The sequence below is a fragment of the Lagenorhynchus albirostris genome, chromosome 10, assembly GCF_949774975.1.
Source record: "Lagenorhynchus albirostris chromosome 10, mLagAlb1.1, whole genome shotgun sequence".
Lineage (NCBI taxonomy): Eukaryota > Metazoa > Chordata > Mammalia > Artiodactyla > Delphinidae > Lagenorhynchus > Lagenorhynchus albirostris.
Window position 1 is genome coordinate 27350290 of NC_083104.1, and position 25866 is coordinate 27376155.

At 43.0% G+C, this 25866-nt stretch overlaps 1 protein-coding gene across 16 annotated transcripts in view; it reads left to right on the plus strand.

The window, feature by feature from the left end:
• The window catches only part of CADPS (calcium dependent secretion activator), a 479657-nt gene that overhangs the window by 402185 nt on the left and 51606 nt on the right, over positions 1-25866 (plus strand). For 13 of the 16 annotated variants that reach the window (XM_060163968.1, XM_060163967.1, XM_060163973.1 and 10 more), the window contains 2 exons: positions 7716-7790; positions 8680-8763. In XM_060163968.1, the coding sequence (XP_060019951.1) occupies positions 7716-7790; positions 8680-8763 (159 nt within the window). Of the gene's footprint in view, positions 1-6817; positions 6833-7715; positions 7791-8679; positions 8764-25866 lie in introns of all 16 variants that reach the window. The other 3 variants (XM_060163969.1, XM_060163975.1, XM_060163978.1) reach the window with 1 other exon arrangement.

The window sequence follows — 25866 nt, forward strand, 5'->3', positions numbered from 1 at the left end:
CAGATGAAGTTTGATGACCTTATTTATTAGGCTGGCATCTCCAACAGATCTGTTGGCCAGAATGCAAGTCATTTTCACACTGGAAGTGCATTTTATCACTTTGAACATCTGGACAGCAGGAGAGAGCTCGTCCTAGTATCATGCAACTTCCAGGATGTATAATGTTAGATCACCCTGCTACTCAGTCCCCAGCCAGCAGGCTTTGAATTTCCAAGAAATCACAGGCTTTCCATTTTCCTTAGATTGAGTTGATTGTGAATCTTCCCTGACCAAAAGTTTAGTCCTTTGCTAAGTTTCCAATTCCAAAGTGGTATTTAAAATGTAAAGGAGAAAGAAACAGCAACTTGGGCTTGATTAAAGACTATCATGATCATTTTTCTCCGATGGCCTTAAGCCAGCTAGATATTCATATACCAATTTAGAATTAATTCAGAAACATTTCTGGCAACTCTCATGTTGTTGCCAATTGGCATAAATTGCTCCTAAATCAGATCTTACGATACCAGCCTTATATGCTCAGAATTTTTACTAAATTATATTTGCTCCTTATTCGTTATTTATTTTCTCTCTCGGCACCTTCCATTTTTAAATGTGGGTTGGTGGTATTCTCTTCCTGGCAAGGTCATCTCTAACCTTCTTTCCCCTCCAAATCAGCTTCCTCAACCATCCCTGTTAGCTGCTGCCCCTGATGGATTTTCTCTTTGGGTACCTTGCCCCAGGGGGCTGTGTTCTAAGCCCTGGGGTCAAATGCAAGGTGCCAGTGGTTCTCTTTCCTGGCTCCATTTGCTGCATGAGAATGATCTAGAGCAGTAGTTCTCAAAGTTCAGGGTCTATCAGACTTATCCAGAGAGCTTCTTAAAACCCAGATTGTTGGGTCCCACCCCGCGAGTTTCTGATAGGTCTGGGGTGTGGTCCAAGAATTTGCATTTCTGACAAATTCCCCAGTGATGCTGGTGCGCTCCTGGCTGGTCTGGAGACCACGTTTTGAGAACCACTGGCCTGGAGCCCCAGTATCCAAAAAGAGTTAAGGAGAAGAGCTGAGGTACAAAGGACAGCCTCCCGAGGAAGGCTTGGGTTGGGTGTCTAGACCCTGGGTCTCTTGCCCTGGCTGTGCTGCAGACTGGACCTGATCGAGTCACTCGGCCTCTTCAAACCTCAGTTTCCTCATCTGTAAAATGATGGCACTATTCTAGTTTCACTCAGGCTGTTTTTAGCTATAGACTCAATTCTTCAAACCTTACCGAGAAGGCCAGCATATGAAATGAATAAAATTAGAGCTGTTCTGAAATGGGGGGCAGGAATTCAAGGAAGAGGGGCCCCAGAGCCCAAGCTACCATATCCCTCTTCACACTGCCCCCCAGGCACCCCCTCCCCACTTCTCTGGGGGACTCGGAACAATCTCGTAGGCTTCACAGAGCCCACTGTAAAAACCCTGTTTTTAGTGATCTCTAAAGTTCATTAAAATCCCTTGGAATTCAAACTTTTCAGGGTCCCATCCCTTTAAAATTGTTTTCCCTTTGAGCTTCCTTTTTAAACGCTGAGATATAATTCACATACCATAAAATTCACCCTTTGAAACAGTATGATTCAGTCATTTTTAGTATGTTCACAGAGTTGTGCAACCGTCACTACAGTCGGTTGTAGGACGTTTTCATCACCCTGAAAAGAAACTCAGACCCATTAATAATAATTCCCCAACCCTCCCTCCCTAGCCCTAGGTAACCACCACTCTTCTAGCTGTCTCTAAGGATTTGCCTATGCTAAGCATTTCATATCAGTGGAATCTCATGTGTAGCCTTTGGTGTCTGGTTTCCTTCACATGGCATAATGTTTTCAAGATTCATCCATGTTGTTGCATGTATTAGTACTTCCTTTTTATAGCTAACTGGTATTCTATTACATGGATAGACTACATTTTGTTTATCACTTCATCAGTTGATGGACATGTGAGTTTCTTCTACTTTTTAGCTGCCTTGAACATTCCTGTACAAGTGTTCATGTGGACCTAAGAGTGCAATTGGATATATACCTAAGAGTGAAATTATCGGGTCATACGGTAACTCTGTGTTCAACTTTTGAGGAACAGCCAAACTTTTCTGCAAAGTGGCTGCACCATTCTACGTTCCCGTCAGCAATGTGTGAGAAATCCTATTTCTCCACAACTTAGCCAAAGCTTCTTATTATCTATCTTTTTTTGGTATCACCATTCTAGTGTGTGTAAAATGGTATCTCATTATGGTTTTGATTTGCAGTGATATTGGCCATCTTTTCATGGGTTTATTGACCACTTGTATGTCTTTGAACAAATGTCTATTCATTCAAATCTTTTGCTCATTTTTAAGATTGGATTGTTCTTTGTTGTTTAGTTATAAGGGTTCTTTATATATTTTGGATACTAGACCATTATCATATGTATGATTTGCACCTATCTTCTTGCCTTCTGTGGGTTGGTTTTTGTTTTTCACCTTCTTGGGAGTATTCTTTAAAGCATAAAAGTTTTTTTAAGTTTTATGGAGTGCAATTTATCTGTTTCTCCTCACAGCTGCTTGAGATGTCCATTTCCACCGAGTTTCACAAGGATGACACCATTCGGGGTAGGGAAGCGTTGTTACACAGGGATTGGCCTCCTTTCCCCCTTGGCGACTTTTACAGTCCCTCTTCAGATTGACTCAATGGTGGCCGCAATTATAGAACTCCTACATGCCTGGACAGATGGCTAAACAGTCTCTTCAAACAAGCTTAGTCACTCTGATCTTTTCTCTTTGAACTGGAGTTTGGGGAGAGTAATAGGAGTTGGGTGGAGGAGTGGAGAGGGGGGGTTGTCAGAAACCCTACTGAACATCTGATGAAGTGTATGAGGCCATTTCCCAGGAAAAAAAAAAAAAAAAATATATATATATATATATATATATATACTTTCATACAGTTTCACTATACAATCTCCTATCAGGCCAAACTATAGACCGTGGTTGGAGGTATGTACTAAGAAATAACAAGTTGATTTTGTCACAGTGGACCCTGTCTCTCATCTTTACCACTGATTACTTCTGTGCTAGAGTAGAATGCCCTGGGCTTACCCTTGAAGTCTTGGTTTTCTAGACTAACTTGTCCAGTGGCTTAATAACTACATCACATGGACTCTACCCCTTAGCTACCAAACTATGTGACCTCGAGCAAGTCACTTACCCTCATAACCTTGCTGTCGTTTGTCAAATGAGAGATAATAGCATGTAACACACACCCTTTGGGAGGCATGCAGCTTGTCAAAATTGGGGATAAATCTTCCTAATTTCTGGATGTAAGATTAGAAAGGTGTCTTGGATATTCCCAAATAGTAACATTTTTGAGGCTAAACTACTTCTTTCTGGACATTGTTCTATTTGATATAATAGAAAAGACCTCATGTATTTACCCCGAAATGATTCAAGGTGTTTTGTTGGGTTTTTTTGTTTTTTTTAATGAAAACAGTAACTGAGACTCATAAATGTTTCCCAGTTTCCCAGAACTAGTGCACAGACGTCCAGGCTAAATGATCTTTGTTAAGGGCCCATCCAATACCGTATTCTATCTAGTCTATGATTCTTATCCGAAGCCTGTCAGTTTCCCAAGCCATGCTAGAGAGACCTGCTATGCCATTTCTTCTTAATGTAACTGAATCAGAGACACCTAAGTGACCAGCTTGTGAGAAATGAGGCCTTTTCTGACCTTAGAATGCCAAGTGACTGAACAGTGAGAATGAAGCCAGACATCATTGTCTGTAAATATATACTTCCTTGAAGGACCTTGCTCTGTGGCTGTGACCTTGACTAGAACTTTATCGGGAAGTCTCAAGCAAATGGTCTCTCAATTTTTCTCACTTTGTAGAATGGAGATATTCATCTCCAAAGTAAAACTGAATTGTTAAAGTGAGATTGGCCAAGGGTGGCTGGAAACATCCTGATATTGGGAGAAGTCCAGTGTTCTTATGTAGTTTTCATTTTGTGAATATTGGATAGTAAACTCATATTACAGATCTAGTTACTAATACCTGCTTCCACCTGGATTCCAACTCCCTTCAGGTATTTTGGACTAGATACCGACCAGGTGATACAATATTCTCCAATTTTAAGATCACTTCCTGAATTTCATCACTGGGATAAAGTCTCATTTAAAGGCAGCTGTTGAAACATTTGTTAACCATACTTTTCCATCTTAAATATTTATTTTTTCATTAAAATTTGTGAAGCACCAATAGAGAGGAAATTGTGTATTAAATAGTTTCTCACTTGGTCTAGTGTGTTTTCATCTCACTTCCGAGGTCAGATGGTCTTAACAGAAAGACAACATACACACAATCTGTTCCATGACAAGGCAAAATGTGCAGCACAGGAAGTCAAGTGGAATAATTTTCACGAAGTGATTGTGAATTTGCTGCAACTTAGCTCATCAGAAGCAAAAGTAAACTCTCCAAACTTTCCACACCGTTGAAGATTAGTAGTTCCCTTGCCGTCGTCATCGTCATGATCTAGTGCCCCAGAATATAACTTTAGGAATATTGTTGTTATTATTAGGGTCAAGTCAATCTAAGAAGGCCAACAGAGAGGACTGGAAAATGCAAAAACAGGAAGGATCCCTTTCTGTACCCATATGAGGATGCAGATAGAACTGGATAGTTCAACTGACTGCAAAAAATTTTGTGACAAGATAGTTTAGTTAGGGGGATGGTAATTAAAAGATGCCCCAGTAGTATTTGTATCCCTTCATGGAGCTTCACATCTGCATGGAGCAATGTCTCTCGCAAGAAAGAGCAGAGCGAAGGCAAAGTACTTACTGTTTCTCCAGAAAAGCAAGTCAATCAAATAAGTCTCCGGAGAATCTGGTAAAAGGAATTCATGTATTTTGTAATTACTTGAATAGGAATGGGGACTGCTTTGATACGTACCCCTTTGCCACGTGATAAGCAGGGTAGATATTCCCCTGCCCTACTATATATCCCAAAGTAGGTTCTATTTAATTCAAATTATAGTTTACATACGATCAAGTGTATATATTTTACATGAGTTTAGAGAAACGTATACACACATGTAACCACCATGCTAATCAATTAGTAATTGTAGGAGTAATTCAGCCAGATAGCACTTCTGAGTCTCTAAACCATGTTTCCATGCGTGGTTTCATGACTTTGTTAGGTGAATATGATTTCTACACTCACAACAGGGATAATTCTAGCCCCATTGAGGAGATAAGGAAATAGACCAATAGAGATGAACATGCTCAAGTTTCCTCTAGAAGTAACAGACAGAATAGTCCTAGCAAACACTTTGTTTTCATAAGTAGAAATTAAGAAAAGTGGAGAGGAGTGGAGGTCATAATATTCACCTGGAGAGAAAGGGAGAGACAGTGGGACTACCTGGAGAGTAGTGGGGACCATATTTGGCATGGGAATATTGAAGATAGGAAGAGGTTCCCATAAACCACCACGTCTCCCTATACTTTAGTTTGGATTCCTTAGAGAATGAAAAGGTTTGAGGTTCCCCCACTTCTGCAGAGAAGGCCTTTTTGTCTTTGGAGAAAGAATGACATTGTTAACTCTTCAGAACAAGAGCCTCAGTCTTTCTTGGTGCAGAATGATTGCTCTTGGCTTTGCCATTTCAGCCAAGTGTTTCGAGAGATTGTTTCTGTTCTCAATGATGTTCTTTGCTTGGTTAGAAGCTCCTCCTTTCATATTTCATATTATTTTGCCTGCAACTAGCTTTCCGGAGTTAGTTAATCCTTGTAGTTAATTTAATATAGGTGGATCATTTCTAGCAATTGCAAAGAAAATCTAGCGGCGTGAGGCAGTCTCATGAGAAGGGAAAGTAAGCATGTGATTCTGGATCTTATCTCAAGACCTAAAAATGAATTTGGAGCCCCATCAATACTCCTGAAATTCTTTTGCTCTGACATCTTTCTTTGTGTTTCTAGCACAGAATTCTGCAGATAGTTTTTGCATTTACTTTGAGGTTTATCGCTCTGACTGGTAAATCCTTTCACAAAGCTAGCAGTAGAACCAACATGGGTCCTGATTTATCAGGACTACACAACATGGGCCATTCACTTTATTATTTTCCTCTAATCAACTAAAAGGAAAAACTAAAATGAGATGACTCATCTCTCCCTACCCTTATCTTCTCCATTATGACCTTGAACAAATAATAATATTTGAATTGCAGTTATAGTTGACAAAATGTTTTCACATGTAGACAGACCCTCAATTCCATCTTCAAAATAGATTTATGAGTCTGAGAGCAGGACTGGCAGGAAAGGACTTAGCCCTGGTTTTTTAAAATAATAATAATAATAACAATAGTATAATGATAATAATAATAATTGAACAGACCTGCTAAATATCTTCATACAGAGTTTGCCTCATTCCCTTTCCAAAATCAGTAATTTGTACTGGCTTCGCCCCTTCTCACTGGTCCGGGGTAGTAGTAGTATTACCTGTCTTTTGTTTTTTGTTTTTACAGATGAGGAAACTGAGCTATATTTTCTTAGACATCATGACTTCCCAACTTTGCACTGGAACTTTACCTAGGTCTTCCAGTTATAATCAAAATTCACCTATGACTTTAAGTGAATTAACCTAATTCACATCCCTTTGGTCACTTTCAATAATTCTGACTGCCAGTTATCAGAATATCAAACCACATTACTATGGCTTATTATTTCTGTATGTTTTCATAACTTTTTGGATGGTTTGTTTAATTTTTATTTTTCTCATGTGTCCTTTTGTCCTAATTTTTATTTGCACTGTTCCTTTTTCTTTTCTATTCCTAATTAATCATCCTTCTGAAAGTTTGCTAAAGAGTGGGTAAGTGCATTTTCCTTTCCAAATATCAATGTTTGCCTTGTTATTTTTTATCAAGGAAATATGGAATAATTCAAATGGATAGTAAAATGAGCTAATAAATATCAAGGAGCTGGCATACAGCATCTCTTGTTGAAATCGCTTTTCCTTTTTTCCTGGCATTTATAGCAGATTTTTGTTGGTGTGGGGTTGGCTTTTGCATTACTATTTAAGTTTAAGTGACAGCGGCAGTTCGAGAAATTGAAAAACTTAGCAGCCGTCTCAGGAGAGGCTCTAAACCTGGGTCTGCTTCTCCACAAATGAAGAAACTAAGTAGCTGCCACAAGGGTTCATAAAGAGACTCTTTGCCCTCACACTGAGTCAACACTTGGAGGTAGAACCCGGGAGCTCTGAGGCAGTAACCCAAAGGACCTGATGGTTTGAGAACAGTTTTTGCAAAATCATTCAGTGTCTTGGTCAAATTCCCTTTGGAATCTGTGGCTCCCTAAGTCACATCACCCAGCAGTTTCCCAAAGATAATTTTCAGCCTCTCTATTAAATCGTTGTGGTATCTTGCTTTGTAAGACCCAGCTCAGCACACTGCCAGACCAGCCCTTAAGCCATCCATGCATGCTGTTTGTAAATGTGTGTGTGTGTGTCTACACGTATCAAAGCCAGCAAAAGCTTTGGGTGAGGAACAATGCGCCTGTTAATTGTTTTGAGAGCTTCTGATCTTTCTCCATCAAAGACCTGGAGTCAGAATCTTACAGCTGCTTCTGGGACTGTGGAAATAGACTGGGTCCCATGGCCAGGTTTTACTAATAAATTGCGTTGTCTAAAAATTACCGACGGATGCAATGCCATCACCTCCCAAACATGCTAATATTTGTCTTTCTGTGTTCCTCAGCATCAATACCATTCAAAAATAGATGAACTAATTGAAGAAACTGTTAAAGAAATGATAACACTCTTGGTTGCAAAGGTAACCTTCAGCTTCAGGTGAAATGTTTCATTGTGAACATTGCTCTGTTATGTCTGCGTTTCCATTAAAATATGACACGTTAAAAAGTTGCGCTGGGCACTTGCATTTCTCAGGAAATAAGATCGTACGTCACCCAGCCGCAGCTCCGAATGATTTTTCTGATGATTGCGAGCGTGTGAAAATGAATTGATGAAGCGCCATTTGTTACCTTAATAAGAATTTGTCCCTAAATGTTGCACTAGGTTATGCAGGAGATATTTGTTTTGTTTTTCAGCCCCGACAAAGTTAGATTTTTAAGAAAGAAAGTTAAACGGTAATAAGGAATTCTGCCATCATGAAAACCCCCTTTCCGCTAGTTTCACATGCAGTGAGAGTCATAATAAAACATAAAAGTCAGATAAAGCTATTTCAGTCACCCTCATGAATTATAGAATTTTAACTAAGTAATGCTGAATGGGAAGACATTTATATTTGCCAGTGCTAAACTTCTGTTTCCCCCAAATTACTGATAAAATACAAATAAAAATAGATTGGATTAAATGTAGTGCTAATATGTAACGTAAAAACTGCTTTGCACAGTTTTGGATTTTGAAAAGTGCATTTAATATTATCGCATGCTATACACAACTCAATAATATTTTGTCACTTTGCACTTCTGTAACACTCTATATTTGCAATCACATAATAATGAAGAGAAAGCCGAATAAGTCAGATATTTCTATGTAAAGGCAGTCTATTCCTTTCCCCAAAGACGGGAACCAAATAATAGAACTTAAAAATGATCGAGGGCTCATTGCTGGTCTCTAAGCGGTTGGGAAATGTTGCTCTTTCTTGTGAACAATCATCGTTTGAAGTAATCATTCTTTTTCCTTTTTTGCTCTTTTACTAGTTTGTTACAATCCTGGAAGGAGTGCTGGCAAAATTATCCAGATATGACGAGGGGACTTTGTTTTCTTCTTTTTTGTCATTTACCGTAAGTAAAGAGCTGCTTTCTTTCCTGGTTTTTGTTCTAGTTGGGGTTTGGGTTTGGGTGTGGGGAGGCGAGCTGTTGTGTCATTTTGGTTTGGGTTTGTGAATATCTGTTAATTGCAGTCAACTACCAATGTATAATAAGAACACAGGGAAATAAGGAGAACATTTCATGACAACAGGTAATCCAAAATCATTCCTATTTAGTTTGTGAATATATAATATGTATGTGTGTATAAGCATGTACATAGACACACACACGTACGTCTCTATATGTATGTATCCAAAGAAAGGGTTGCCGGCTACGCCCACCTTAGCTATCTCAGGGAGACCATTTAATGTTTCCCGGCTACCGTTTCCTGCAAACGAGGAAAATTAGTTTTAGAGGTTACCAGTGGAGACCTACAAGTCAGATAGAGCTTGTAAGTAGTTTTTATTTGGTCCTCACTGCGTCAGGTACACTTTTCTTTACTGAATTAGTTGCCCACATTTAAGCATCAGGAGGATTCAGAGGTGTCTGTATCCCAGGGTTTCCTCATGAAGTGAACAGTCGGCAGCCCTGGGTCTGCACGTGTGCACTGCAACAGTCTACTGGAGCTCAGTCGGGTAGTCCCCACAGACCAGGCGTGTGTTTGCCAGTTCCCTGTAACCCCCCTCCTGACTGTTCTGCTCATTCCCCTACCCGCCTGGGCTTGGGGACACTGGAGTTCACAGCCTCTGGAGCAGATGATCCAATCTGTACACGTCCTGGAGAGCTCTAATTCTGTGCCAGAACTGGGCATGTGCATGGAAGTGAGTTAGGTCGTGGGCAGAAGCCAGCCTAGTTCTCTGTAGGTAAGTGATCAGTGGAGAAGGTCGCTGTAAATGGGCTGCCTCAGGGGCCCAGTTCTCCCATCCTTCTGTGCTAGGCAGGCCCTGCAGCTGTGTGCTTTCTTGCCCTTTCTGATAGCAGGGTTCTTGCTGGCTCTAAGACCATCTGTTTTCCTGTAACAATGCCATAAGAAAGGCGATCAATTTAGGACCCACTATCTATGGGTCTTTAAAGCAGCCTTGCTATCTGTGGGTCTTTGAAACATCTCTTCTAGGAGATGAAGAATCTCCTAGAGAGGCAATGAATGCCAAGGCAAAGCCCAGCACGGGCCAGGGAGTAGCACGTGATCATCTTTGGAATCCAGCAGAACCGGGTTCAAATCCCATTACCTATCTTAACCAGCTGTGTGATCTAGAGAGGTGTCTCATCCTCTCTGAGCCTGAGTTTGGTTTTGATTTTGGTTTGTAGGAGGCATGCTATTGTGTCCTTTTGTTTTTGGTTTATGTATGTGTGTGTTAATTGTGGTCAACTACCAATGTTGTATAGGAGTGGGGAGTAGAGAATATCTTCCTTGATGAGCTGTTGTGAGGATAATGATGAGAGTGGAAGAGCTTAGCACGGTCCTCAATAAATGGCGGCTATTATTAATAAAAGATAACTAAGATGATTATTATACAATGCAAACATACATGCCATGCACGTAAGTTCTCCCCAAATATACCCCTACTTTGGTCTTTCCCTAACCCACACGTTAGATTTCCTGGGGATTAAGGGAAATGTAGACAGAAAACATTCAAAACAGTGTTTAGATTGTATGTGTATGCACATTACCTACATGCCCAGCTTATTTTGATGTACAGCTCTGACCTTCCCAAATGTAAGGATTGAACTCAATCCTGGAAGTGCGATGGCCTTGGTCTCTGGAATTTATTGGCAAAGGTGGGGTGGGAAGAGGATGGTGACGATAGGAGCTCTATTTGATTCACTCAGTAGAACCACCCGTAATGTGTCAGAGCTGAAAGGAAACGTATCCAACCCATTTCTCTGACAAACAAAAAAACACAAGGGACAGAGAGGGGGAGTAATCTGTCTGAGGTCACACAGCAATGGGAAGAATGGGGACAGGAGACCAGGTCTTCTGCCAGCTTCTCCCCACCACTGAACAGCTTCCTGGAGAGAGTGGGATTCAGCTGGCAATCGCCTGTCACTAGAAGGCAGATGGGCAAATGAGTCGGGAAGATTCATAGAGAAGGATTCAGGGCACATGAGTGGGGAATATTACAAAGTCTTTCGTTCCTCAGTGAAGTCATGGAAATGGTAAAAAGAGGCAGAATTAAATGCAGCTTTTCTGGAAAACATTCCCCTGACACCCACAAAAGATACCACTTTCTTTGAGTCTTCCTTTTGAGCAACTGTTTTTACTGCACTGCATTCGAACCAGTGCAAACCGGAAAAGCCCCTCTGCTCTTTCTCGAGCAGAATTCAATCCGCCAAGGGCCCACCCTAACTCCCGACCTTCCAAGGGAACTAGTGAAAGGTGGGAGCGGGGGTGGGGGTGGGGGTGGGGGGGCGGCGATATCAAGGACACGGGGCCAGGGAGATTCTCACGGGAGGATTAGAAACAAAGAAGACCTAGCGTAGCCCATGCGGGAGTTTTCAAGCCGAAATTCTCATCCTCTCATCTCCCTTTTCGGAGACATTTTACAGCCGCACAGCCTGCCTCGTGAAGGCCCCATAACCACGGAACACTTCGGGGCTGTCGCTGGGCCTGTGACTTCCCTTCCTTAGTGACACTTCTCCCACGTACTTGGCTACCCCAAGGCCAAAAGCACCCACTTATCATTTGCAGCCTGTGTTCTCATCCCTGCTGGTGTTCCAGTGTTGGAGAAGGCGAGCTCTGCCGAGAGATGGCAGGAACTTCTCCACACGTGGATCCGGAGCTCCTGCCCAAATTCTAAAGGGCCTTTGAAGACTTCCTGCAGCCCAGTGGTATTAATTACCCCGGAGAGGGGTGGAGGTATAAGGGGAGAGCAGAAGCGGCAGGGATTGCGGAAAGAGCCTTGAAATCAAGGGTGAGAGAACCAGCTGTGGGTCCTGGGACCCCGGACAAAGGCGTAGAGATGGTGCCGACACCCTGGCAGGATCTCCTTAACTCCGCTCCCATTTCTGATTCAATTCTTCGAGTATTACTGTGCACTTACCATGTCCCCACCTCAGCGGGGCTGCCAAGTCTGAGCCATGTGCTCTGCCCCCCAGAAAGCTGACAAGTACTGACAAATGTGCCACCCTTTCCCCCTCTTTCTCCTGCGGAGCGCCTCCTTTCCTGGGTGGGCTTGATTTCGTGGTCCAAGCCAGACATTTTGGAAAACGTCTGCAGTGGCACAGAGCAGGCAGGAATATTTATTTCTCGTCTCCATCTGCATTGCTTCCTCTCTTGGAGAGGAGCTGGGGGGAGGAGGGAGGAGGAGATGTGGCTTCTCCGTGCCAGCCCGAGAGGCGCCCAGGCACGCCCCTCCTCTCCTCCATCCCCAGCTCCAGCAGCGGTAGCAGCCTGGGATTTAGGGAGGTTAGCCTCTCGAACTTCTGAAAGATCAGCCCAGTAGGAAGCCACAATTAACAACTATCCGCCCATTCCCCCACCCCCACCCCGCCAACCGCAAGATGTGCTTTTGTGTGGGTTGCGTGCTTGGAAGAGTCCCTCTCTTTGTGGGTAGCCTCGCGCTGTTCTTTTAGGAGGCCAAGAAGGGGGACAAGCAGGTGTCCAGGTCGCCCTCCCAGCAAGTTTAAATCCTTTCCTCGGTCCTATCCAGGTGTTACCAAATATGCTGTTTCCAGAATCAGTTCGTTCGTTCATTCACCCAGCATATATTTACCAAGCACCTATGGGTTGTGGATTGTGTCAGGTGCTAGAGACCCAGCAGTGAGAAAGGGCGACGTATTCTCCGTCCTTCTGGAGCTTACATTTAGGAAAGGAGATGGAATTAAAAAGGAAAGAAAATTGTAGAGTCGGACACTGCAGTACAGACCACAAACCAGAGACAGAGAGAAGGGGTGGGGCGCAGCGTTCCTTCAGCCGCGATGGTCCTGGACGGTCTCTCCAAGGAGGAGACATGGGGGCCGAAACTTAAAGGGGCCAGCCATTGGTAAAGAGGAGGAGAGAAACTTCTGGACAGAACAGCAGCTACAGTGGCCATGTGGCAGGAAGGCAGAAGGAATTTTTGCAGAATATTTTGAAAGGAGCACGAACGGGATTTAGGGATTGAGTGGACGTTGAGGGTAAAGATTCAATTGGAGGAGTCTAAGGTGGAAGGCTCGAGAACCGTGATGTTTCAAGAGCTCAGCTGAGCTGAATGAGTCCTGAGAGTCGGTGGGATACCGCGAAAAAAGGCATCGTGGTGTGGGGAGACCTGGGAGACAGGACCCCAGCTCTGCCCCTCCTCAAGGATTGGTGTGACCTGGAACACGGGACCACCCTTTGGCTTTTAATTCCCCTCAGTGGCTATGTTAGATGAATTCGGAAGTCCAAAATAGCTACAAGAGCTTCAGCTCCTATCCTTTAAGCACTTGCTAAGTGCCTGGCACTGGGCTAAGTGCTTTAAATATATTTTTTCTCATTGAATCCTCTGAGTAATCCCACTCCAACAAGGCTCTCCTGCAGATGATGGAACTGAGCCTCCAAGAGGGAAAGGCCTCCAGCTCGAGCAGCCTCCTCTCTCCCTCTAAACTATGGAGCCTCCCAAAAAAAGTGAAAATGTGGGAGGATGTTCTATCTGCCCCTAGGAGATAGAACAATTACATCAAATTCCCTGAAGCCCCCTAGAATTTACCTAAGATCCCTCCATCATCCACATCCATTTGAGATGGTCACAACATAGCATGGAAGCCACTCGGTTCAGGAAGAATAAAACCCATGTTAGGGCTGTCAGGGACCCAAATCCCACGGTCTGTCCATTCTCCTAGGTCTCAAATTACCCTCATTCACCGTTTTTCTTTTTGCCAGCATTTTAATTGTTCTGCCACTTAGAAATGAAATGAAGTAGACATGCTTCTTTTCCTGCTAGAATCCGAGACCAGGGCTGGTGTCAGTGTAGATCGAGCAGCATGGACTGCTTTGGTGCAGAGCTCTTTTTTTTTTTTAAAGATTTTTATTTATGTGGACCATTTTGAAAGTCCTTATTGAATTCGTTACAATGTTGCTTCTGTTTTATGTTTTAATTTTTTGGCTGGGAGGCATGTGGGATCTTAGCTCCGCGACCAGGGATCAAACCCGCACCCCCTGCATTGGAAGGCGAAGTCTTAACCACAGGACTTCCAATGAAGTCCCGGTGCAGAGCTCTTGATAACAGGCCAGAGAACAAGACTGCCACCTTGGTCCAAGGCCAGAACTGGATCAAGGGCATTCACTTCTGTCCACAGAACATTTTGGTCAGGAGGCAGTTCAAAGGGTAGAGTCGGGTGGGTGTTGATAGTCATTTGTTAGTGTTGTTTCTGATGGTGTTCCATTTTTGCTGTGGCCTCGGCGAATGCCCAGCATGGGAGAAATGGCTTTTTATAGTGTGGGCTGGTGATGGCGGTGTAGACAGAGAGGTCTTGGTTCACCCTCAGAGGGTAACCTCATCAAATTATCAGATGCTGAAATCATGTGATTCAAGTCATTTGGCTTCTACACTTCAGAGTGGAGGTGCCTGCCTTGGACAGAAGCACCAAGCATGGTAGTAAACACTTACATTTATTGAACATACTATGTGCCGGGTACTGTGCTAAGTGATTTACATGTGTTTTCTCATCGGATCCTCACAATCAGCCTCTGTAATAGATATGATGATTATCCCCATTTTACAGATGAGGGAAGTTGAGTAATGTGTCCAAAGTCACACAGCTTCTGAGATTGCTACAATCTGGCGTTGGGTTTGTGGTCTTCTGATTTTGAAGCTTCGAGCCACCAGTGGAAGGCAAGACTTATCTCATCTAATGTATTTTGTTCACACGGACCAAACAAAACCACCGGACCCTGAAACGCTCAAGAACTATAAAGCACTGATCTGCCATGTCTTCTACAAACTTCTTTCATCAGCTGCTCCCCAGTTTTTCAGAACTTGACATCCACTTTGGGGTCTATGACAGATAATTTTATCACCTAGTAGGACATCATCTTTCTTTCCGGTTCATGCCTTGAAAACACGGCTGACAATTAACATACCTGCTGTCCAAGGCAACGCTTCAGAAGCTTTCAGAAGGAAAAAAAAAAAAAAGCATCCAAAGTCAACCATTTCCCTTAATATTCTTTAGCAAACATATAAATGTCATTCAAAATGAACGTAGGACAGACACAGTATTTTCTTTAGACTGTGAGGCGCTGAACTACAGGGTCATAGAAGTGTCAGCTATGAAAGAAATACCTAACGAACATGTACATGTCTTCAAACAGGAAATAATTGTTCCGAAATTAAAAGATAGAGATTCTGACCTGACCTCCGAGCCACATGCAGTGGGAAGCTTATCACCAGAAAGGTAGAGGGAGAGATGTGATTGTGAAGCCCAGACTTACAGACACGTGAGCACATTATCGAGCATTTGTGAGTCCATTTCTTCAACTCTAGAGTGGGGATGCTAAATACCTGCTTCAGGGAGTCGAGGGGACAAATAGATACAAAGAGAGCATTGGCCTTGCATGGTACCTGCCATGTTGTGAGGGCCCCATAAGTAGCCATTCTTAACCTTCCTTCAACTTAAACCTGTCGGAAGGTTTTAGTGCTTTTAACCAACAGTTTTCTCACTGGTTCAGTCCTTAGCATAGTGTCATTTCCCCTAAGCAACCCAAACTATTATCCATAACAGGATCAACCAAAACTCTCTTACAACTTCTATTTCAGCACATTCTCATGTTCAAAAATTTGATTCATCAAAGACATTTTCCGTTGTTTAACGTGCTTTTAGCACTTCACGCTTTAATTCTTCAAGAACTTTGCGTGCACACGTAGTCTCTAGAATGCCTCTCTATTAATCAAAATAGATGTTTTACCAGAATTGAAGATCCCATTTTCCAAGCATATGTTAAGTTGAACCAGGTTTATTTCAACCTGCACCAAGGTTACTTGCTTTTCCAGTTCTGCCGCTTACCAGGGTATAATCTTGGACAGATTAATTGACTTCTTACCTTAGTTTACTGACCTATAAACTGGGAATAATAGTAAGACCTATATTATGTGGTATTGTTAGAAATAAGTGAGAAAAATATTATATACCTGGAATGGGATAAGCATTCAATACTTGTTTTAAGGTTGTTATGATTGTGGTTGTTCCTGTGGTTATATCACTGAGTATTAGAATCAGTTAATCAGCCACCATGTTTTAAATGACTGCTCTCTGTAAATTATTGAGCTAGAGCTGTAGATGGGGAAAGACTTTTTAGGAAAAAAAAAAAAGACCTTATCTCTGTTTTCTGGAAGTTACTATCCAGAGTACATACAACAGAAGCAACTTTGGAAATTTTCTGGTCCAGTGTTTCCAGTGATGTGTTCAGTTCCTACCTGCTGTTCAGAGCCAATTCTTTGCAACTCTTTTCATGTCCAGATTTAGTGATGTCCTGTTGGTAGCTTAAAATTGACCAGAGTCAAAGTATTTGCACCATGGAAATTGGCAAACTCTGCCTAAACAAGGCTGTTGCTTCGCCTTCTTCCCCTTCCTCCTCTCCTTCTCCTTCTCTTTGACAGCCTTTTTCCTGGCATATCACTGAGTGTTTTCCAAGCATGGGATATATACCACATGTTACCTGAGAGAATGTTAGATGCGGCAACAACTCAGTATTAAATAGAACCAATCAAATTGTGAGAGGGTTATTTTTTATTATTATTATTTTTTTTTGGCTGCGTCGGGTCTTTGTTGCTGTGCGTGGGCTTACTCTAGTTGTGGCGAGCGGGGGCTACTCTTTGTTGCCGTGCGCGGGCTTCTCATTGCGGTGGCTTCTCTTGTTGTGGAGCACGGGCTCTAGGTGTGTGGGCTTCAGTAGTTGTGGCACGTGGGCTCAGTAGTTGTGGCTCGCAGGCTCTACAGCACAGGCTTAGTAGTTGTGGCTTGCAGGCTCTAGAGCTCAGGCTCAGCAGTTGCGGCTCACGGGCTTAGTTGCTCCGCGGCATGTGGTATCTTCCCGGACCAGGGCTCAAACCCGTGTCCCCTGCATTGGAAGGTGGATTCTTAACCACTGTGCCACCAGGGAAGCCCGAGAGGGTTATTTTTAAATTATATTTTCTTCCTTATCCTTCTATCAAGGAGAAAGTTTCGTTTGAGGGCTTATCTTCCTCTCACACTTCTCTAAAATTTCACATCTTCATGTCTAATGAAGAGAAAGAGGGAGAGTGAGCAGGCCTCAGGCTGTGGACCCGCCGCAGGCAACCCTGCCTACCTAGGAAGTAATAATGTCGCCGCATTGGGTTGGCCAAAAAGTTCGCTCGGGTTTTCCCATAATGTCAACCTAATATTTAAGTTGTATTTATTTTTATACTTCTCTTATTGAGAGTGATATTTAGTTTCCATGTATGGTAGTGACACCAAGTTTCTTTTTATAATTAAGTATTTTTTAAAAGAGAGCCAATTTAAAGGAAAATATTAAGTAAATAAGTAAATAGAGTACAGATGGCACATGGGCAATAGCCCAAATGGGGAAGGTGGTATTGATGCCGGAAGTTTGGGAAGTTGTGATACATTCTAGTCACCCCATTTTGCAGCTGTATAAACTGAGGCCAGGGAAGGAAAATGACTTGAACCACTCGTTTCGTCACAGAACCCAGACCTTCTATCCAATCCATGTGTTTGTTTTCCCCACCCTTTACCTGAGCTGAGCGGGGTGGGGGTGGGGGGAGAAGCAAAAAAAAAAGAAACCTCTCCACTCTGTAGCAGATCTAGGCTGGCTACAAGAGACAAGTTGTCACTGGCGACGGTGATGTAAACAATCTGTACCCTCGAGTTCAGGCTGAGGCAGCTGTGGGGAGAAGAGGAGGGCAGCAGGGCTGACAGGTGGTCCCTTCGTGCAGAAACATTAATGTTGAGTAATGACGGTACAAGCCTCATTGGCTTCGCACCCGGGCCATGCAGAAGCAGGGGCACGAGTAAGGCATGGTCCTTGGTATCTTCCAGCTTGCGTTCGATTGGGCTTCTTAGTGTTGAGAGACGTTTATAAGGCATAACAAAACCTAAAAATGCCAGAGGTGGGCAAAGCACCTGCCCCCCCACCTCCACTTATAATCAAATAAAAATAAGCCTCCATGCCTGCTTCGAGATTTTACAAAATTAAACTTTCCAATTCGCCCTTCCGAGTTTCTCCTAAAATGAGAGGATGCCATGTAAATAAGCATGGAAGAGCAGCTCAGCATCCTTCGGAGGGTACAAACCCTGGAGTCCAACAGACCCACATTCACATACCAACTTCATGGTGCTGCCAGCTTTGGGTCTTGCAGGAAGTCACTAAACCTCTCTGAGCCTCAGTTTCCTCATCTGTAAATGGTGCTAATCATCATGCCCCCCCCGTGAGGGTTAATTACTAATAAATCACTTAGCCTCGTGCCAGCCAAATAATAAGCATGCAACCATTGTTAAATCTCAGCAGCATTAAAACGGTAGGTTTGGAGGAGCCCTTGAGCCTTGCAGAAATCCTGTCTGGGAATGAAGTGTTGGGACAGAAACGAGGGAGAGTGGAAGGAAAAACAGGTCTACTTCAATCAGGCATCTGTTCGGAAGCCCCAGGGGGGTGAAGAGAGACGAGAACATACACTTCCTGGACCCAGTCTCGGAGCACAGTACCCTGAGCAACAGGAGACGAGAACAATTCTCCTTGTTAATGAGGCTGCGGCTCCTAATCAGCGCGTGGAACAGAACGCTTTTGCTTAATAGAGATCATTTCCCTGCCTCTTGCCCAACTCCCCAGCAGTGCCAGCAGCTCTTTGTTTAATGAAAGGTGGGGACTTTGAGTAGTGCGGTGGGATGGGCTGGAGGAGGTATTATTACCCTCATTACTATGATAATAGTTTAATCACAATCAATATTTATGAACATGCACAGAAGCCGTGCAATCAACCAGCAGCCCTGCAACTCACGTTCTTGCCTAAGGATGCTTTCCAGGAAAGCCTGGGCTCTCTCCCACCTTTCCCTAGCCCCTCTGAAGCTCTACAGTGGTCCTCAGAGATCATTTCAGAATATCAACGATGGTTACATCAGTCATTACATATGAGGTCTTGTGGTAATCGGTGAATAAAATCATAACGTAACTCTTTTTGCTTTTCAAAGTGCATCCATAGGCTATTGTCTGGATTTTATCTTCAGACTTTAGTAAATTAGCTTGTGAAAAAGGTAGGGCGGGGTAGGAGAAGGCATAATGCAGTAGTGAATCCTTTGAAGTCAGATCCATTCAGGTTCAAATCCTAGTTCTACCCCTTCTTAGCTGTGTTCCCTGGGGGAAGAAACTTAACCTCTCTGAGACACAGTTCCTTCATTTGTAAAATGAGGAGACAAGTTCTTAAAAGAATTAAATAAGTTAGTGTAAATCAGGCATTTAGTCATTGGTAAATGCATCCATATTTTTATATACGACTATATATCAGGTATTAATTATTTCTACGTTGTCTATGAGAAAACTAAACAATTGCTGTTCCGAAGTTCATATAGTCAGTCATTGAAGGAACAGTAGTGAGAGTCCAGACTTAGAATCCAATATTCTCTTTCTATTATCTGAAAAAAAAAAAAAAAATAACCCTGGTTTCATTTATAGGCAATTTAGAGAAATTTTATTTTAAAACATTTTGATGCTTAACTCTTTCAAATATGAGTCACATTTTCAAAGCCAGAGATTATCTTTCTGAGCAATGACCATCTGATGACCCACCCATAAAAGATCTTTGGTATCACAGTTCCTACATCTGTAAAAACAGTGTTTATAAAATCTGGCCCTCCGAAAAAGGAAAGCAAGGGAAGATGGCCTCCCAGCGAATGTGCATCTATGCAGCAAGTACACGGTGCTGACACGGGCACAGCATTTCACAGTTGGCCTGAAACACCCTTGATCTTCAGCAAGCATCGAAAACATTTCAGCCCCTCTGGTGGCGGAGCTCTGGGAATCCGTCGCACGGTCTGTGACTCCAGATCTACTTCAAGGCTTGTGTTTTTCTCCAGTGCTCAGAAATTGTTGGAAAGGGCTTTCACTGTAATTGTTACTTGGCCCCAAGCAAGAGCCACCGAGGTTTGCTCAACTGCTCACCCGCACACGCAGTCCCAGTACCTCCACCCACTGGCACATTCTGTCTCCCCCAAGCCGTCAGTCCCTTGGTTGGCACTTACAGTTTACTCCTCTTCCCAGGATGCACTTAGAGCATCCAGACTATGTATTGGGGAGCGGGAGGTGGTTTGCTCCATTTTGCTTCTCAGAATCATGATTTCAGTCACGCAAAAACCTTGAAGAAGTTACCCTGGAGAAGATACATTCTTCCCGCAAGTGCTCGAATGCTGAAAATTCTATCACTTGTTTTGTTCTTTCTGCAATAACTTTTTATGAAAGGAATATACATACGTGGTTAAAATGTGAAATAGTACAGAAACACAATAATTATTTTTTTAAAAAGCAACAGTTCTCTGTCGCATCCCTTTCCATCCTCCATCCCTTACCCCAGAAGGGACCCTTGCAAACAAGTTTGCTTTTATCTTCCTAGCTCTAAGTACTGTTCTTATACTGCAGTTTCTTGGTTTATTGATCATAGAGATGATTTACCTCCCTGCTGTAGCACAATAGATAACTCACTTTGCCCTCTCCACTTTCCACCCCCGATCCTGTTACAGTTACATCAGTATTACCAGTCACTTTACATAGTACCCATCCACCTTTAGTTCTTGTTTCACCCACAAGACGATGCTCTTGACACCCATGTCCTTTTCCTTCCCCTGCTGCTGCTTCCAGCTGATCTCTTGTTCTAACATGGGAACTGAATGACACACCTCTTCACTCTTATCACCGAAAAATGTAATAACCTATATTTACGAATGTCTCGAGTCTAGACCAGTGCTGTCCAATAGAACTTTCTCCAGTGATGGAGATTTTCTATCTCTGAACTGTCTAATACAGTAGCCACCAGCCACCTGTACTTGAAATGTGACTAGTTCAACTAAAAAGTTGGATTTTTAATCGCACTTTGTTTTCGTTTATTTAAATATAGTCACTTGTAGCAGTCCGATAGTGCCAGACCAAGCTTAATATACGAGCCTAACTACCTAAAGCAACTTGATTTTCCAGCAGAAATGATACTAATAGCTGACACATAGTTCTTACTTACTATGCCCCAGGAACTATTCTAGAAATTCGCTTAGGAACCCAGCAACTCTATGAAGAGTACTATTATCCCCATTTTATAGATGAGGAAAGTAAGGCATGGAAGAGTGAAGTCAATTGTCTAGTAAGTGTTGGATCTAGAATTTGGCCCTACACCATCCAACCCCAGAGTCTGTGCTCTCAACCATTTCCCTGCACTTCCTGTGAGAAGTCCCCGTGAGAAATGACCGCATCCTTTTTCGGGTATTTCCATTCTGCTGATGAATGCTGTGCTCGTGGTTCTCCCATGTTACTGGCCTGAGTGATGCTTATCACTGGGGCTATGTGCATTTAGATAGAACCCTGCCCATTCCATTTCTGCCACAAAAAAAAGAGAGCATGGGGCTTCCCTGGTGGCGCAGTGGTTGAGAGTCCGCCTGCCAATGCAGGGGACACGGGTTCGTTCCCCGGTCCGGGAGGATCTCACATGCTGCAGAGCGGCTGTGCCCATGAGCCATGGCTGCTGAGCCTGCGCGTCCGGAGCCTGTGCTCCACAACAGGAGAGACCACAACAGTGAGAGGCTCGCGTACTGCAAAAAAAAAAAAAAAGAGAGAGAGCATGAAAACTGGAGGTTGAGGAAAAATATGGGCAAACGTAGGCACTCAGGGCAAATTAGCTGATTTTGCCAGTAGAATAGAAAGGCTGTTCCTTTGGCGTGCAATTCCAACAGTAGTAATAGCAGCTAGCACGTACTGAGGACTTGCCATGTCCTTTATTCTGCCCCTGTATGTGTATCATCTTCATTAATCCTCACAACAGCACAGAGAGGTACAGATGATGAGGCTGCATCTCGAAGGTACTGGGAATATTAAAGGAGGTGGTTCAGAAGAAACAGTGAAAACAGTGCCTGGCACAAGGTAAATAAGTAACACATGCTGCCTATTGTAATCCTGATATTTCATCGCCAAGTCTACCCACTGGTCCCTGCTACATTGTCTGGTACCTGTGTGAATGGTCTTTATCTCTATTGTTTTTTCCTTTTCCCTGGTACTATAATTTTTCCTGGAGTCTCATTTCCAGAGCTCTTATTAATACTAAGATATTAATAGCCTTTTGTTTTACTGCTAGAGTATTTATAAACTTCTCAAGGTGTGGGAAGTGTTTCCTATTCCACATTCTTCCTAGCACCTGCCTCATACACCATCTAAGAGTCGTATTTCTGGAAGGAATCAGGGGAAAACGTTTAGCTCTGCGCCCTATTATAATAGGTAAGGACAGGAGGCCAACAGGTTAGACAAGTAGTCAGTCAACTAGTTAATGGTCATATTAAGATTAGAAATTTACATTTTATGATTCTTCCCCTACCACCCACCCCAATGGCTCCTCCTCTAGTCCAGAGGTCAGAAAATGTTTTCTGGAAACAGGCAGAGAGTAAATATTTTTCACTTTGCAAGCCTCATAGTCTCTGTCACAGAGACTCAGCCTCTTCCCTTGTAGCGTGAAAGCAGCTATCGACCAGATGTACATGAATAGGCATGGCTGTGTTCCAATAAAACTTTATTGATGGACACGGAAATGTCAATTTCCTGTAATGTTCACATGTCAGGAAATACGATTCTTCTTTCGATTTTCCTTCATTTAAAAATGTGAAAACCATTCTTAGCTCGTGAGCCACACAAAAACAGGCAGCAGGCTAGGTTTGACCCACAGGCCAGAGTTTGCCAAGCCTTTTTTCTAGTCTGTAAACTATAGATGGGAACACACTTGGTACAGTCAACTCGCAGGTAACGACAAGTGACTGAAACACTAGTAACAATATTAGGTAATACTTCTTGAGCTCTTACTAGGTACCAGACATTGCACTGAGCACTTAACATGATGTCAAGCTGTTCAGCCTCACAGGAACCTCCTAAAGAAGACATTGTTGTTACCCTCATTTTGCAGATGAGATTATAGAAACTGTGGGAGGTTAAAAATTTTTCCTAAGTTCATCTAACTAGTAAGTGATGGAGCATAATTCCAACAAAGCTCTGGCTGACCCAAAGTCCCTATACGTCCCACAAGTCGGCTCGCCTTCTCCCAGATCCCAGGTGATTATTAGGTAAGAAATAGCTTTAGAATGACACATCATTTTCACAATATCAGCAACTTGATGTCCTGAAAGGACTCTGCACTTAATAACCAGACCTGGGCTTGGACACTTACTGGTTTACCTCTAGAGATTTGCTCAACCTCTCTGAACCTCAGTGTCCTCATCTGTGAAGCGGGGATGGTGAAATGAGCCTTCTAATGTCCTACAGGAATGACTAATTGAGTTAGTTATACATGAGGTGTCTAGCTCAGTGCCCCATACATACATGCTCAGTAAATATCCTTGAGAATCAGGTGAAAATCAGCTGGTCTCCTTTTATAGCCAGGAGACCCAGGAATGCCCAAATCCTGTCCTAGACCATCACTGACCTCCCCACAGCATCCTCCAGGAAAATACATGCAATGGATAAAATTGGGGAAATAGGAGACCAAGTGACACCTTCTTGAATATCTTGGTTATCTATTGCTGCATAACACACTGTGGCAAAGTTAGTGGCTTGAAACGATCTGTTTATTTTGTGTACGATTTTGTGGGTCAGAAATCTGGGAAGAGCTTGGCTAGGGGATTCTTTGGTTCCATGTTGCACTGACAGGGGTCGCTTGCTTGGCTGGGCTGGGGCTGAATGTCTGATAGCTTGATGTGTCTCCATGTGCCTACTTCTCCCCCATATGGCGTCTCATCCAGCTGAGCTTCTCCACGTGCCTTGGGCTTCTGATGGCACGGCAGTCTCGGCACAGCTGCACTTAGTGGCAGCTGGCTTTCAAGGGTGAAGAAGCAAAGCTGCTGGCCCTCTCCAAGATTAGGCTCAGGGCTGATGTGGCGTCACCTCCATCATATTCTCTTAGTCACGGCAGTCACGGGCCAGCCCAGGCTCAAGGGGGATGGAGGAATAATAGACCCCACTTCTCAATGGGAGTGGCATGCCCACACAGGGAGCAAAATAATAAGCTACCACATTGTGAGGTGGGCTTTGGGTCCATATTCCAATGCAGAGAACTCTATGGAGCCCTGCTGGTCTCCAGGGATCTCTTTGTTAAGAGCTGAGGCCTGAGGATCCAAGGAGAAATAGAATAGAGAGAGAGTCCAGACCACAACCTGGTACAGGGCCAGCAAAGAAGAGAGGAAGTAAGATGGCCAGGCCTCTTACAGCAGGATTAGTCCCAGACATCATGAAGCTTTCTAACCATGAAACAGAACCACATACCTCAGTGTGCAGATGTTTAAGGTTTAACAACCCCACCCACTAGCAAACATAGCCCAACCTGTGCCCTGGAACCATCAAATCAGCCCCTTCGGACGTGAAAGGAAAAGAGAATATAAAAATAATAGGCAACATTTATTGAACACGTACTATGTGCCAGGCCCTGTGCAAAGGTTTTCACATACAGTGACTCATTTGATGCTTTGCATGCACTAAATGAATTTAATACAAGTCAAATGCTTAGAATAGTGTCCTGCATGTTTTAAGCCCTTAAGAAATCTCTTTTTTCTATTAATAATCTGTACAACCACCCCATGAGGAGGAAATATTGTCATCATCTCTATTTTCCAAGAAGGAAACTGATGCTTAGAGAAGTTAATTGCCTGGCCCACAACCGTTGGCTGATCAAACCAGATGCCAGCCCAGGTGTCTGACTCCTGGCCTCGAGCTCCTACCTTCTGTGCTGTACTCATACTGTAAGGACACAAGAGACCCTTTAAGCTCATCTCACAGAAGCAACAAAAGCCATTTCCTTTTGAATTGATAGTGCCCGGTCGCACTTTTCTTAAGTGATTCTTTAAGAGTGTCAGAGCTTGAATAACAGCTTCAAGAAAGCACTAGAAACCTTTATCCTGGGTACAGAGTAAAGAGTACCATGCTCAGAAGTTCATTCTGTCACCACATTTTTTTTAATTTTTTATTTTATATTGGAGTATAGTTGATTTACAATGCTGTGTTAGTTTCAGGTGTACAGCAAAGTGATTTAGTTATACATATGCATATATCTATTCTTTTTCAGATTCTTTTCCCATATAGGCCGTAACAGAGTGTTGAGTAGAGTTCCCTGTACTCTGCAGTAGGTCCTTGTTGATTCTCTCTTTTATGTATGGTAGCCAACCATATATATGGTTAGCCAACCTTGTTGATTCTCTCTTTTATATATGGTTAGCCAACCAAATATATTTTTATTGAGCCCCTACTATATACCAGGCAGTAGAGATAGTGAGGAGAGAAAAAGAAGTTCTTATTCCTCCTAGAGCCTACATTCTAGACATAAGGCTGGTGATAGATGATAAAATTCAACTAATAAAATCATTTTACTGATGATGGTGGTACGAAGTAGCACGTTGACATACCAAACTGCCTTAACTCTCAAAAAAAAAAAGAAAGAAAGAAAAAATCCAGATCTCTAAGATCACCTGGGTTAGGGAAGTGGAGAAGGCAGCAAAATAGCCTCATGTTCCTTGCAGCAGAAATTTCACAAGCCAGACACTCAAGTAAATGTTACCGGCCCCTTGAAAGAGTGGTGTGGTTGGCAGTTTGTAGGCAAAGACAGAGAAATCAGCCCCAAGTTCTTGTGAAGTCAAACAGGCAGGGGTGGCGTCAGCTTGTGCAGAGAATAAATCGTTTGTTTGGTTGGTTTTTGTCTTTTTTTTTTTTTTAAGAGACCACGGGGAGAAAGGAGAGCTCAGGCAGTCACTAATGCAGTGGTATCTGTTCAGACTTCTTTTTTCTTCCATCTTTGCGTCTTACCCACCAGATTTCTGTTTGCAAAAAGGGCCTAATCCACTTTTTTTTTCTTGTCCGTGCATTGATTTAATAGTAACAAACCCTGAGGTCCTCGTGGTCTGCACCTGGGTTGCTTTTTCCCCTAATGAAGCAAGAGAAGTGGTTTAAGCCCCCGCCGTGCTCCCTATCAAAGCTACACAGTGATT